The 16,018-nt window shown below is 39.1% G+C and overlaps 1 protein-coding gene across 1 annotated transcript in view; it reads right to left on the minus strand.

The window, feature by feature from the left end:
• The window catches only part of LOC150076104 (retinoid isomerohydrolase-like), a 95,967-nt gene that overhangs the window by 9,924 nt on the left and 70,025 nt on the right, over positions 1–16,018 (minus strand). The window contains exons 2-10 of the mRNA XM_090387192.1: positions 14,170–14,303; positions 10,863–10,987; positions 10,622–10,763; positions 8,226–8,385; positions 7,147–7,355; positions 5,141–5,383; positions 3,231–3,339; positions 3,001–3,101; positions 970–1,084 (exon numbers count right to left, since the gene is read on the minus strand). Of these exons, the coding sequence (XP_090243318.1) occupies positions 970–1,084; positions 3,001–3,101; positions 3,231–3,339; positions 5,141–5,383; positions 7,147–7,355; positions 8,226–8,385; positions 10,622–10,763; positions 10,863–10,987; positions 14,170–14,303 (1,338 nt within the window). The remainder of the gene's footprint in view (positions 1–969; positions 1,085–3,000; positions 3,102–3,230; positions 3,340–5,140; positions 5,384–7,146; positions 7,356–8,225; positions 8,386–10,621; positions 10,764–10,862; positions 10,988–14,169; positions 14,304–16,018) is intronic.

The raw sequence follows: 16,018 nt of genomic DNA on the forward strand, positions 1-16,018 counted from the left end.
TTTAGCAAAGGGATGTATTCAGTTATATTAAGGGAGGCAGCAAAGGAAGTAAGCAAACCCTTAGACATAATTATGAGAGCATCTTTGGTTTCAGGGGACTGGAGATCAGGGATCAGGGGACCACATCTCCTTGTGGACTGGAGATGTGCGAATATCCCCAATTCTCAAAGGGGGGGGGATAAAAGGATGACACGAGTAATTGACTTGTTAGCTTAATGAGCTAACAGACTTGTTAGCTTGACTTCTGTTTCAGGGAAAATAATGAAATCATTTGGTTAAAGAAGTAATGCAGGACGATCGAGGCAGGAGTGCAATTATACTTCAGACACAGAATGGGTTTGTTAAGGGGAAATCTTTCCTGACCAATTTGATTTCTGGACGATAAACCCGAGTTTCTCTAACCTTGTTATACACGCGTTCCTCACGTCATTGACGAGATTCGAACCCGGGCCTTTTCGGCCCGGTGTAGCGAGGAGGGTGATTATAAACACTATTACTGTGCAAACCTTAAGGCCAGAAAAAGTTCTCTCATCAGGATTAGAACACAGACCAGTGTATGAGGGCGGTGATAACCGCTGTGATAAAACCTTATAACGGAATGCTAAAATCGATATTCGACACCAGATTTCGCTTTGAAACTTTTACTTATTTCTGACGGTTGTAGAAGCATGACGATCTCTTCCAAGTTCATTGTAGTGAATTTCTGATTATAATTATTATTATTATTAATATTAGCCATATGTGCACCTGCCAAAAAAAATCTGAATTTCCCTGAGAAAGAGAGAGAGAGAGAAAAGGGAATCACCAAGAAAGAGAAGGATGATGATATTCAGCTCAGGACTCTGGGTGTGCCAAGCCCATACTCACCAGACGTGAGCCTCTGGGGTTATGGGGACATTTCGTATTATGAACTGTAATTCAGTAATTTGTTTATATGCATAATTTTCTAAACTTTACATAGAACTTTACCATCATCTTCCTCTGTGCCACCAGGTCGAGCTACGAAGATCACTTCGCTTGGATACATACTATCTTTCTCTCTCCAGGTCTTTGTTTCTTTGGTGGATACGTCCAACTTCACAATCTACAAAGAAAAAAATATATATTTATTTATTATTTTTTTTTATTATTTTTATTATTTATTTTTATTATTTATTTTTAATTATTTTTATTATATTTTTTATTATTTATTATATTTTTATTATTTATTTATTTATTATTTATTTTTATTATTTTTTTTATTATTATTTATTTTTATTAAATTTATTATTTTTTATTATATTTATTGTTATTATTAAATCATAATAATAAATTAATAACATTACAGTATTAATACAAAACGTTCACACTAGATGGCACAATCAACACTTTACATGTCATTTCTCAATAAATTTCCTCAATTTGTAGGAAGTTTATTATATTTAAATAACTAGCGATTGGTTAATGTGAAACTCAAAGCTAACTTAACAAATGGGGAGGGAGATCACCAGGGGGAAAGTTAACAGGCTTAGAAATGAGAATTAAAAAAATAATAATAAATTGGCTATGGCAACTTGGGAAGTAATTACGTTATTTTCGTGATTTATTTGTTAAAATTAGGGAAAAGTCATAACGATATTGAAAACATTAAGGGAATACTGCTGAAATTTTTATTTGACCCATTCCGATGACAACTGAAGAAGACATCCACGTTATTCCACGCTGCTATTGAAGGATTGTTGAACTGGTCTAAAAACATCGTTTTTAAAAACGATGTTTTTCAAAAACGAATCTAAATACAGTATTCGCATATGAACAAGTATTTTGCATGTTGTTTGTGTTTCCCATAGAAGCAAACGGTTTTTAAAGTATATTTATATTGTTGTTGTTGTTGTAATAAATATGATCTTTATTGTAAGGTGCAAAGGTACACGCAAGTACGGTTATATTGCTCCTTGTATATTGTCTGTAAATTGCGTCTGAAGTCGATTTTCTGTTTGCTGGATGAAAAACCAGGCTACTCGCCCTTGAGACCGACTAACTCAACCACGTTGTGAAAAAAACCCATCAAAATTCGTCAAATCATCGACGGGTCTTGAATTTTCCACCTTTCCACCTGGTGTGGGGAGGACGGCGATCCCACCAACTGTGCCGCCCACGAGGGCATATTTGTATTTTGTTAATCACTGGCATCTAGATTTTTACGTTAATAACATTTGTAATCTCTTTGGCTAACCATAAATTGTATGTGCACAGTGGTCTATTATTTGTATTATTTGTTGATGCAATTGTGTATTTTTGGTTCAGTATACAGATTTGATTTATTAATTTTAGACACACAAAAAAATCTCTTCTGGGTTCCGAAAGGTAGAGTCGATTCTCAAAAACAATTTTGCCTATTTCGAATATTTTCTAGTCTGAGTTCTATGTACGAAACATGGTGACGTCACTATAATCCAGAAAAATTAAAGAAGAGAAACAGTCAGTGGAATAAACGTACTTTCTTGGCTGTTTGATTTTAATTTTTCTTCCCCCCCCCCTTCTGCAGTCAAGAGGAACCGGCGGCTATTTTTTGATGAGGTCAAAATGTTTCTAAATGACCTTTGTCAACGCCCTTCTTTCAACCTAAATTGACGTAGCTTCGTTCCATCAATTTTCCTGACTTTGACGACAAGGAAGGCTAAGCCATTCCAGAGTTAATTAGGATTTGAAAAAAAATAGCGCTTCCCATATAGGCTAACACCAGAATTTAACCAGAATATTTTTGATTACCGCATCCTTAACACACTTCCAATATTACACCCTCTGGTTTCCATATTTCTGGGCCTCTAAGCTACACAATGTAGGAGAAACAGTGGAAGTGACAGTGGAAACCGTCTATTTCTAAATGTCCAGAATAAGCTCTTTGGAAACCACATTGACATTATTATAAAAATTAATTCATTTTGAAATTTTATAATTACTGTAACATTTCTTCAAATTTAATGTTAAGTTTAGACAGTGTTCACTGTAGCAGCTTACCGAGTTCCTGAAATAACCTTTCTCGAATACACCACTACCAAAGACGTATCTGTACTTCTTTCCATTGCATAAATCGTAATTGATGGTCGGTAACTCGAATCCTTGAAAAAAAATCACAAAACTCATTAAAAAGGGGGGAATAAAAACATTATTTCGAGTAAGCTACTTACATTAATAATAAACTGCGTATAGGAACACACACACTCACGCACGTACTCACATACTCTTACCTGGTTTTCCAATGATTTCTTCCGTTAGAAACACAACGCCATTTTCTTGACGAACAGCCATAGCTCGAGTATCCTTCAGCCTTACCAGATTTTCTCCCTTCTTCCCATCCTTAAACAACAGAAACAAATATTAATAGGTAGATGGTAGGTGTTTCTTTCACTGCCAGGGCAGGTAAGTCCATGAGGCATTAGTATAACGTGTCTGGAAGTTAAGTGTATTCTTTTAGGATAACCAGGCGAATTATGGAAATGGTAGATTAACGTAGTAAGTATGCACTGTAGTATAGCACTCTTGAGTGCTCGTGTTCAAAGTCCTGAGCAAGAGTGCTCACGGACTCAGAAACAGTTCAAAGTATACCACTTCAAACGACATTGGGCATTCGTTGGACAACTCCTAATAGGGAGTGCTGTCAGTGATGCACGCGGTTATTGCATGCATAAGAGCGTATTGGGCGATTTTGGAGTTTTAATACGTGATAGGGCGCCAAACTCCATTTCGCATACACCAAAATGAATTGGTTGAAAAATGCGCTCGTGTACAAAAGTTAGGAAAGCGACACGTCATTTTCTACTGTTTGCGCGATTGCATTTCTCCAACTTCGTCCCACAAGAGCCTGTTATGGAGTGAAGAAAACTAAAATTCAGAAAGTGAACAACAGAGTCAAGTTCTGTTCTCTGACGAGTCAAGATTCAGCTTGATTTTGGACAGTGTTACATCTAGAGAGAGAGAGAACATGGTGTACGATACCAAATATCATGTATGAAAAGAACAGGCTTTGGTGACAGGGGATCATGGTGTGGAGAGGCATCACCCCGAACATAGAGATTAAATTTTAGAGCGCAATCTAAAGCTGTTCAAAGGTGCAATTAGGCTTGTATGTTACGGAAACAAAGTTTGTTTTTATGTGAATTCTTTTCTTATTGGTTGTTGATGGAGTAGAGTTTTAGGAGCATCGGCGAGTAAGACCATGTTGCTCCGTGTATACTGTATGTAAATTGCGTTTGTTCTGTGGTCGATTTTCTGTTTGCTGGACGAAAAACCATGCTACCCTTGCCTAAGACCGACTAAATCAACCACGTTGTGAAAAAGACCCATAATTCCTCACGTCATCGACCTCAGATCTTTTCCATCCAGTGTGGGGAGACTGCGATTCCACCAACTGTGTTACCCAAGAGAGCTTTTCTTATTGGACAACATAGTTAGAATTTTCTTGCTCTAGATATATTGTGAGGAAAAGACCCACTGATTCTCTTCTGGATAAAAAAAAAAGGATCCAGCAAGTGATAGTTTTCACTCTTAGCGAGCGAGCCGGTCTGAAGTTAGTATCATCTTCTTTCACTTTTCTTTTGTTAATGCCCTACTTTTATCTTAAAGAATCGTGTGTGTGTGTGTGTTATTTGGTGTTTAGGAGCATTAGCAACTAAGGCCATATTGCTCCGGGAAATGCGGTGATCATTCCCTGACCTTTCCGCATCCTCCGTATTTGGTGGTGACAGACTCGAACCCGGGTCTAATCAAGAAGCGTGTGCTACGCACTGCTGCTCCTTCCCACCTGGCTACAGAGGCGCCTAAAGAATCGTAGAATTCTTAGAATTCGCGTCGCTTGAAAAAAAAGAGTTTATTTAATTTTAAAAAAATATTATTTTTTTAATGAAAGCGGGTGCCTAGAAGTTATTTCGATTGGGACACAAAAGTGTCTAGAAGAAAAATATAGGCTTAAGCATTGCTGCAAAAGAGAATGAAATAAAAAACATTACTGCAAGTTTATTTATATAAACGAAATCAAATAGATCAAGATGATACAAGTATTCAAATTAATCCTTATTTCGTTATAATCAAATCACAGAAATACAGTCAAAATATATTTTAAATAGCAATATTTCAGTACTATATTCAAAGTATCATTTACCCTTCTCAATGGTAGAATGTATCTTCGGGGTTCTGAAGGACACGTGTTATCGAAGTGACCAGCTCTGAGCTTCTCCATGTAGAATTTGTTAAGGATCTCTGGACCTTCAAAAGCCATCAGATCCATAACAATGTGGTTGTCCTCTTCGTAGGTGTTGATATGGTGGAAAAAGAAGAAAGGCCGAGTTTGGTATCGGGTTTTCAACTCTTGACCTGTCTTCTTTTCGATGACATGTATTCGAGTCTACGGTTTAAAAAAAAAATCAAAACAAGTAATTAATTGTCTATTTATTATACCTCAATGATGCATTCAAAGGTCTTAATATACTTCTATAACTTAAAAGGAAATGGAATAAGTCGGTGTTCAGAGGTTTCTCCTTGAAATAGGCAGGCTATAGAAAGTTTGCAATTTACACACACGATATATACAGTATTGATTCCTCACAGCCTTAATTTCCTAATTTCAAAAGTTTGTTTCTTACTTTTAACTTTATGTCGCTCTGATGAGATACTAAGTGTGCTGCCATTCTCCTTTTACACTGTGTCTATTCTTAAGTACTCCATAATAGCTTTCATGTCGAAAGTTGAGTGCTTATAACAAAAAAAAAAAAAAAAAAAAAAAAATTCGGCTGTTGTTTGAATTTAAAATTTTTTTTTTATATTTCTAATTTTCGTAATAATTTGCATATGTTCCTCGTGCTGCATTCTGTTTAAATAATAACTTCATTATCACGCAGCGCGAGTTTTTGCTGAAACCTTCATTATCGTCCTACAGATTGCATTACATTTATTGTGGTTAGGTGGTACCACCAAATGTTTGCCATCCCCAACTAGCAATCTTTCTCTCTTTCCCCCCCCCCTCTGGAGTAGACCTCGGAGGAATCTAGCTCGCCTTTTGGCATCATCAAGTGGGTCAGAGTCTCGAATTGAGACACTACTGGCACATTTGGGACTGGCCCACCTTCCCGTGGTGTGGACAAGTACCCAGGCTCATCTCTCCAGGTGACTAATGCTTCTGGGTAGCCATGCAGCCACCAGTAACAACAGAATACACACAAACCACGTTACTCACATATCTGACCCTTTTGCAGTTGTACTGATCTTCACAGAATTTCGGTTTTTTGCCAAGGGCCCATTGCAGAATGTAATATTTAATCCACTTGTATATATACCAGCGAAATAAATAAATAACTTTTCTGAAACAAAAATCTTTACAATCTATGGAGTAGTAATAATTTATTTCGAAAAATCTTATCTTATCTATGAAAAGCATCACTTGAAATTAGAATTTCGGAAGCTGCATAAATCATCTTGATTGAATATCTAGTACAAAAACGCCTTCAATCAAATTTACGAGGAATTGTATAAAAGATTTTTTACTTATGTGTGTGTTAAGCGCCAAAGCAACTAAGGTCGTCAGGAGTCAATAATTGCGTGCATTCTTCGATCGATTTGCTCTTTGCAGGATGAAAAACGCGAGTTTCCAGGAGGAAATACCATGCACCTGCCCACGAAGGCTCTTTGTGTGTGTATGTGTTAATAACCAAGGTAGCTAAGGCCACGAGGCATCAGTATATTGTGTCTGTAATTGGGTATATCTTTCGGTTTTCCTGTTCTCTGTGGCAAGAACCGAAACCCAAGTCTCCTTCACGCTTTATGGCTGCATCCCAACGTTCGCGTAATTTTGATTTCCATTTAACTGTCTGCTGAACTTAAGCTGTCTGATGCGTTGGGTCACGCTTGCACTCAGCGTTTCTAAAGACAGACAGAAATCTTTGTCCTGCAACGGTTCATTGAACTTGGGGGGGGGATAGATCGTAATCATAAGGAGATGTAGTGTTTCTCTAATGCTCTTATAACTGTGTAGTAATAGGAGATCAAATCACTCCTGACATCTATCGACTAACATGCGTACTCTAAGTTTACGTGTGCGTTATGTATATTTATTTATTATTTACTATTTTTGATTTTTAAATATTCTGTCTTTATACATCGCAAATGAGTTACCTTCTCTTTCGGTAGCCAATCGAAGCAGTCCTTGATGCTGTAACCTTTGACTCCCGCTGCCGCTAACCGTATAGTGTTCATGAGTAGTGGTTGTTCCACGAACACGATGTAGTTGTCGGTGAATCCAAAACTGTGGTAGTAGCTGAAGCATGTTTTCCAACTGGACGGGACTGTGGTCATGATTCGAGCTTTCCGAAATGCACGCGGACCTGAAAATAATGAAATAAAAAGAAAGTTAATAAAGGCAGTGATCCTCTCAATGAAGAAGAAAAAAAAAATAAACAGTAATTGATATGATTATAAAGAAAAAGGTGCGTATTAAATATTTTCTTATGGAACTACACGAATCATAGTTATAATATTTTGAAATTCCAGCTTCTTTCGGATCTATTAAACAAGAGACATACGTGCCGAGGTAAGAATTAGACAAACATCTTCAGGTATAACATTGTCTCATATACATTGTAAATGACGACCTTTTAGGAGAGGGGATGAAGATGTTTGGAAGATTGATCATATTCACCAACTAATCAAGATGATATCATACACTGAGTGGCCAAAAAATTTGAAACCTTTATTCAATACCAAGTCCACTTTTGCCCCAATTACAGCTGTATGCACGTCGAGTCAGAGGGAGTCTAGCTTCAGATTTCACCATTCTTCCATCAGGCTATTTCTCAGCTGCTGTATCGTGGTTGATAGAGGATTGTAATGCCGAACTGCCCTTTCGAATTGTATTCAGATCTGGAAAATGAGGCAGCCAGTGTAGATGTCATAAATCTTGGGAATGTTTCTCGAGCCATTCAGTTTTGCAAGGTTGCTTGATAAAAGCATTTTGAGGTGAAGTTACTCCGATACTACAGAAAGATATTAATTGGAAGTAGCCGAATCCTCTAGTGGTATGAGGAGATCCGTACCAAAAGAACATGCCCTATACAATGATGCCACCTTCAGACGCTTGAGCGATGGACACAAGACAGTCTGGACGTATGGCTTCATGAGGTTCTCGCCAGACTTTAACTCTACCATCTACAATTTATTATTTAAATATAATCATTTACACCATTCCTCATACCTACCTATGGTCTCTTTGTCTTTGGTGGAAGATGGAGGAATTTCGATTATGTGGTATTTTAATCCTGTCATAAAGCTCGCTCCGAGGTTGTAAACAGTGCCGTCACGACTCCGATGAGGATGAGCACTGGCCACATTTACGGACACAATTTTGCTGATATCTACCTGTGCGGATAAAAACAGAATAAACTCCATCAGACCAAAATGCTGCTAAGAATCTGGTTGGTGAATTGGCGAGTGTCCAAATCAAAGAATAATTTACCACCAGAATCATTAAAAACAAGATTAGTTCACATCATCCCAAGATAGAATTACTTAAATGGTTCAAATAAAATTCCTTACAATACGCAATCATTGCTAATAAGAGAGGACCTGTTTATTATTAAAAATTAAACTAAACATCATAACTTACATATAGTGTGCAAAATATTGGGGAATCAGACATCAAATGTGTGAGCGCCTCTGTCGAATATAAATGGATTTCTATAATAATTAGTGGTCATCGACTGGATAAGGCTTGTGTTTGATTGATATAGCCATTGAAAGTTGAGAAATACTTCCTATAGGGAAGAAAGGAACCTTTATGGGCTTTTTCGCACGGCTGTCAAGTTCGTCTGTCACTGTGTCGGTCTGGATGCATGCTTTTTTTCTTCTAGAAATTTGGGATTTTCATCCTACAGAGCAAGAAAACCTACCACAGGATTCATTCTATTTATAGACAAGATACAAACTGGATACACTAACACCTCGTGGCCTTATTTTCCTCCACCAAAATAACCTATGGACGAATAAAACTATTCTTTTGCACTGGTTTCATCAACGGCGACAGTGGTAGTTGAAGAAAGAGAAAAGGTGTGGTGGTATTTTAATGTTAGAATGTTTTCCTCGTATAGAACCAGTCATCTGCCAGCCCCGGGTGCATCTAAGTATCGTGCCAGACCAGGTTCTTTTTATATTGGTGGCGTAGAAAGTACCCATATAGGACTTAAATATTGGGAAATTCAAAATTTGATCAACCCAAAATCAAAGAGTTAATTTATCTCATTTTCGAAATATGCAATTTTACAAAACCACATCGATGGCAACACTGTACACTTCATGTGTAGAACAGCGGCTCTAAGGTTACACTTACACACACTCATCCATACCGGCTTGTTCGTGACGAAGCCATCATGACATATTCTCGATCTGAACATTTGTTTACACACGTACACCGGGTGGAAAAGGTTCTGGTTCGAATTCCGTCGATGACGCGAGGCACTTTAATGGGCCTTTTTTAACTCCGTGGCTGAGTTAGTCGGTTTCAGGTGTAGATAGCAAGGTCCCCCCCCCCAGAAACTGGGGTTTTTCGTCCAGCAAAACAAACAAATCGACCATAGAACACGCAATTAACAGACATAAGACACATAGCACAGAAGATGAATTTAAATATTCGGGTGGCCTAATATAATAGTTTGGTTTTTATGGAAGCAGTTTCAGGAGACAGGAACCATTACAAAAAGAGATGGCCAAGGTCATCAACCAGAACGGGCCGCTGTCTGGCCCTAACAGCAAGATGGAACCCTACGACGTCCTGTAATCAACTGCCTCTTGAGGTTGCTGCGGCCACTGGTGAAGACATTTCCAACCGGACTATGTTAAGAAGGCTCAATTCAAGTGGACTTTACAGAAGGAAGCCAGTGGTTTGTATCCCATCAACCCCAAACCACCGCAGAGCTCGTTGAAACTGGTGCCAGGAACATGTGACTTGGAGCCCTGACAAATGGGGTACAGTTCTATCTCTGATGAGTCCCGTTTTAGTCTACAAACAGATTCTAGACGTTATTTCATCTTGAGATGGAGAATGAGGTACCATCCCTCCAGCATCAGAGAAATACACCTACGGTGGAGGCTTGTTCTCGTGTGGGGCAGAGTGATGATCAACGGCCGCATCCCTCTTCATGTTTTTAATAGGGGTACCGAATGTATATACGTATGAATCCTATGTGCGATTTTTTAGGGGTGCGGTTGGCCCAGATGTTCTTTTCATGCACGACAACGCTACTGCACAAAGAGCTCAAATAGTGGAGGAATATCTTGAAACTGAAGATATCCAACTGACCGCATTGGCCAGCACAATCATCAGGTTTAAATCCGATTGAACATGTGTGTGAAAAACATATGTTTTTCTTCGTATGTAGAAACTTGATATGATCCGTGTATAAGGAAACCCCATACTTTTTGATTTTAAAAACGTCCAAAATTTCTCGTCTTATACTCGAGTATCTACGGTAACTGCATTCTGTAATGTTTTGCTAGGGCACTAGGACAATGGTTCGAAATTATTATATTTTGGTGTCACGTGATTCGAATACTTGAACAGCGTGTTATTACTACATTTTTTAGGTTCTAAAATTCTCACCTTGTCCATCGTTTTCAGAGTTTCGGGATCAACCTTCCATATTTGACTGGTCTCGGTGGAGCAGTAGAGTTCATCCCCCATAGGGTAAACATTCCCTATTCCATTATCAGTCATCTCTATTGGTATCAGCTGAGAGAAAAGCCTGCGGATACAAAACACATTTTCTCAGGTGTTGTTTCTGATTAAGACAAAATAATCAAGCGGTTATTCGATGTGTATCAAACTCTGAACATCATCTTACCTGGAAAAGACATTTTTGCAGGGATCTGGATATGACCGCGTTCCGAATTCTATAAAGACAGGCCTCTGTACCTTGGAAATTTTTTGATAAGCGTCGCTGTTAAGAAATCGTGCTTTGAAGGACACCTATACGAAAAACAACATCAACAATATGCCTCGGTTTATTAGGATTATCAAAATTTTCCTAATTTTAAAACAAAAATAAAAATTTTATTTTAAAATCTCCTTTTGTTCAATCAAAAAACTTGCTCGTTTCATTTCTTGTAGACACTGCGTCATTCTTGTTGGTAAATTTTTCCTTATATGATCGCTTTTATAAAGAAAACAACTTTTGGATCTTTCCAAGATGGCCGTTATGACGAAAGCGTTGATGATACCTCCTATTTTTATTTGATTTGGTCCAAGACTTTGTCCAGGCCAATTGAAAGGATTACTTATTTCCACTAGTCTCAGCGAAGAACTCTATGGATCGATTTTCGCATGGCTTCACAAAGTCCCATCACATTCAATTTGGTAACTTGTATAGTCACGTTACTTCACCATTCTTCGAACCACTAACCCAACAAGGTTGTTTGTTTTGCAGTTACAAAAGTGGAATCAATGTTTCGTCATAGTCTGGTGAAGTTTGTCAATAAATAACAAAGAAATCTCTCGTATCTCAAGACAATGGGCAGGAAAGTGTAAAAGGAAGACTTTTATTGATGACCTTTCATGATTATGAAAATTCAGTGCCGATTTCCTTGTTTGTGCAACGAGGCTTGCTTCAAAACGTCTGAAGGAAGCTCTCCCCCTACATATTGGTATAATTCAGAGATTTTAGAGGTCTTATTTTTAATACAATCCACGGTTTCGAATTGTCTAACGTCACTGGATTTTCTAATGTGATCTTCATCATTGTTCAAAACAGGAAATTGCGTGGGCACTTTTGTGATCAACAAAAGACTTAAATGTTAATGTAATTTAATATGACATGTTACCACAGAATAACTGACAGTTGGGTTTAACTGTTTACCTGGTGTAATGGGCGTCTACCGCAAACTGCTTTTTGTAATGGTAGGCGCCCATTGTCTATAAATCTTAGTCGAATTTTTTATTTCTGTCCAGTTACCATTCCAGCTAAAATTTCCTATTGTTCACTGTGGCATCCAACAATATCATACGATTTAGGCGGTTCGTATTTTAGATGAGAAAAATAAAATTTAAGATATTCACGAAAATTAAAAAATAATTCGTAATAAAAGCATTTTATCTCACATTTGATAGGATACTTGCAAATATATTGCGCGTTAACGTACACTTATGAGCAAAACATTATGACCACCCCGTATCTCTCAAGTGAACGCATTAAGGTCCATTCCAGGGAAAATAATGCAAATCCAGTCACAGCGTGGATTTGCTAAGAGATGGTCCTGTCTAACCAATCTGATAGGTTACTATGATGCGATGACCAAGGAATTGGATGCAAAACAATAATTTTTATATCATATACTGTACTTGGATTTCAAGAAAATTTTGATACTCTTGTACACAAAAGACTGCTGTACAAACTGGAGCAATTTGGCATTAAGGGCAAGTTCCTTTTACCTAGAAAGGCTTAAGTTCTGCAAATTGCAGCTTCTGGAGATTAGGTGCCTGCGGGGTGATCTGATTGAGGTGTTTAAGGCCTTGAATGGATTGAGTAAGCTGAATCTGAATGGCATTCTTCCTCTTGCTCAGAATACACACACGAGGGTGGGCATAAATTTAAGTTGAGGAAGGATGGTTGCAGGACAGATGTGAGTAAGATTGTCTTCAGCCAGCAGGTGGTTGAGTGTTGGAACAGGCTTCCATCTGTTGTTGTAGAATTGGATGGTTTGAATAAAATCAAGGAAGAATAAGACAAATTCTTCGAAGTCATGGATGGAAGAAGTGTGTAGTGTTTTTTTTTTTTTTTTTCGGCGGATGCTATATAAACTTGCATCATTTGCCACTACTGCTACTACTCTACCACAGCACCTAAGAGTGACGTCATCGATTGGCGAAGCATATATAGTGAAAGCGCGGTAGTGCCTGTCAGTTGGTCAGTTCGAAGCCTGTGAAATGGAAAAAGGTAAGGTCCTAATGGAGTTTAAACAGGAAATGATTTGCAGCGCGAGGAAGGTAGGGCCAGAATCAGCTTAGCAACCGAAGGCACTGTGGCTGTTAGAGGGCCGCCATAGTGAAGGCGTGGCGAGAATGGTTGGAAGAGAGACAGACAGCCATTCAACATGCCAGGACGGAAGACCACCGCTGGTTCACAGTCGAGGTGAACGGCGGGTGGCACGTGCTGCTCGGAAAAACAGACGGCTGACGATCCATCATTTCACGGAAGACTACAATCAGGGTTTACAGAGTAAAATTGGTGCCCATCCAGCGGACAATCTCGAGGATAGGCCTATGGTGTAGGCGACCTGTTCATGTACCCATGTTGGGATATCGATGACTGACCGTCATCGATATCTCCGCCTGCAGTATGCACGGGAGTACCGTTCCTGGAAGTTGAACGCCTGGAAAAGAATTTCCCGGTCTGAATGATCAAGGTTGCAACTCCATCATGCTGATGGACGGGTGCAAATTCAAAGGCCAGCAGCTGAACAGCTGCAACCAGACTGCACGATTAGAAGGAAACAGACCCGCAGCGGTAGTATCATGGTTTGGGGGATGTTTTCATGGACATCACTTGGTGGTCCCTTCATCCCCATTTAACACACCCTCACCACCAGATTCTACCTCGGTATTGTTTCCGACCAAGTTTTCCCCTATATGGTGACTAGACAGTTTATCCAGACAGTACTGGACTCTTTTAACAAGACAATGTATCAGTAGGCCTGCGTTGTGTAGGAATGGTTCGAGGATAATGTCCAAGTATTTCGTATGCTGCACTGTCCGCCAAATTCCCCCGACATTAATCCCATCCAATATTTGTGGGATACAGTGGAACACAGCATTCCCTAATCCACGCTTGTACCTTGCTCCGTTGTCGAATTCCGGGAGGTCCTTTTTGTCCAGCTGGTCCAGGATACCTGAGGACACCTTCTGCGGACTCGTGGAATCGATGCCACTCCGGATGCAAGCGATTATGACGGTGAAAAGCGGCCCAACACGCTAATATGTTGGTGGTCATAATGTTTTGGCTCATGAGTGTATAACGACTTACATATTTGCAGTATTTCGCTGTTTTTACTTCTATTTTTAGTTGATGTTTTTTTTTTAACTGTCCATAATGGGTTAAAATTCATCGAAAAATGATGGTGCTAATTAGCGAAGTTTTAATTGAAGCTGTCACTTACCTTTCCATCTTCTATGGAGAACTGATATAAAAGGGCGCAGCCATCAAACCAGTGGTTAAGCTGAAAATCACCGATGTCCCATTTGGCGGGTCCAACCCGATATAGTCTTCCATTAAGCCAAGTGGGGATGATTCCTACAAATAAACAGCATAAACATGTTTAGGCTTAGCAACACAAGTGAAACTGAACAATGGACTCAATAATCTAGTAGAGTACTTAGACTAAGGCGCATTTAGGGCTAGAGCCTCAAGCTGCGAACAAATTTAGACTATGTATATAGAGTGCTTAGCATCATAATACACAGCCATTTCTGAATAAACAGAAAATTTTTAAGGTGGCATCGTTTTAGGTTATATCTCATATTGTGAATGCCTTCACAACGAGTTGCCATGATATTGCACTACTTCGAATAAGTAACGCTTCACCTAAGGAGAAGACTAGTATTACTTATTCTCAGATAGGTACCACCACCCAGACAGCACTGTTTTGAAAATTGGTATGGGATAATAGTTCTCATTTATCCTCATACTGTCCCTATTAGACCAAGAAAAGCAATAAAGATGTAGGAAAGTGATAGTAGGAGAGGTAGAGGAAGGAAATGCTGTCGAAGGAAGAAAAGGACAGTTGCTCATGTATTCCCCGAATGGGCAACGCTTCCCCAGTAGAGAAGACTGTTGTTACCCATTCGAGGAAAACCAGCTCCTGCGACTCACACAAAATCTCATATATTCCTCGAATAGGCAACGCTTCCCCAGTAGAGAAGACTGTTGTTACCTATTCGAGGAAACTCAGTGGCCATCGGGCCCCACGAACAGCACTGTTTCAGGGCTATTTATGTATGTATGTGAATATCTACTCGAATATCCACTTGTCCCTATTAGACTGAGAAAAGCAAAAAAGGGAGAGGGAAAGTTATAGTAGGAGTGGAAGAGGAAAAGAAACAGTGTAGAAGAATGAAAGGGACAGTAACTCCTTCAACTCACACCACTCAAAAACTCATAAACTCCTCGAATAGGCAACGCTTCCCCAGTGGAGAAGGCTGTTGTTACCTATTCTTGGAAACTCCGGACATCATCAAGCCCCCCCTAGCGGCACTGTTTCAGGGCTATTTGGCCCTTCGTCAGTGAGTGGGTAGGTACCCAAGTGATGCAATGATGGCAAAAACAGTTATGAAGTATAGCTCCACAATATGAGAGATGCCTGATGGTGTATGATGTATTTAGACTAAGGCGCATTTAGGGCTAGAGCCTCAAGCTGCGAACAAATTTAGACTATGTATATAGAGTGCTTAGCATCATAATACACAGCCATTTCTGAATAAACAGAAAATTTTTAAGGTGGCATCGTTTTAGGTTATATCTCATATTGTGAATGCCTTCACAACGAGTTGCCATGATATTGCACTACTTCGAATAAGTAACGCTTCACCTAAGGAGAAGACTAGTATTACTTATTCTCAGATAGGTACCACCACCCAGACAGCACTGTTTCAGGGCTATTTGGCCCTTCGTCAGTGAGTGGGTAGGTACCCAAGTGATGCAATGATGGCAAAAACAGTTATGAAGTATAGCTCCACAATATGAGAGATGCCTGATGGTGTATGATGTATTTAGACTAAGGCGCAAATAGCCCTGATTCAGCACTCTATATACATCAGCACTCTATATACATAGTCTAAATTTGTTCGCAGCTTGAGGCTCTAGCCCTAAATGCGCCTTAGTCTAAATACATCATACACCATCAGGCATCTCTCATATTGTGGAGCTATACTTCATAACTGTTTTTGCCATCATTGCATCACTTGGGTACCTACCCACTCACTGACGAAGGGCCAAATAGCCCTGAAACA

Source organism: Mastigoproctus giganteus, chromosome 13 (genome assembly GCF_048544385.1).
Source record: "Mastigoproctus giganteus isolate SK-2022 chromosome 13, ASM4854438v1, whole genome shotgun sequence".
NCBI classification, from domain to species: Eukaryota; Metazoa; Arthropoda; class Arachnida; order Uropygi; family Thelyphonidae; genus Mastigoproctus; species Mastigoproctus giganteus.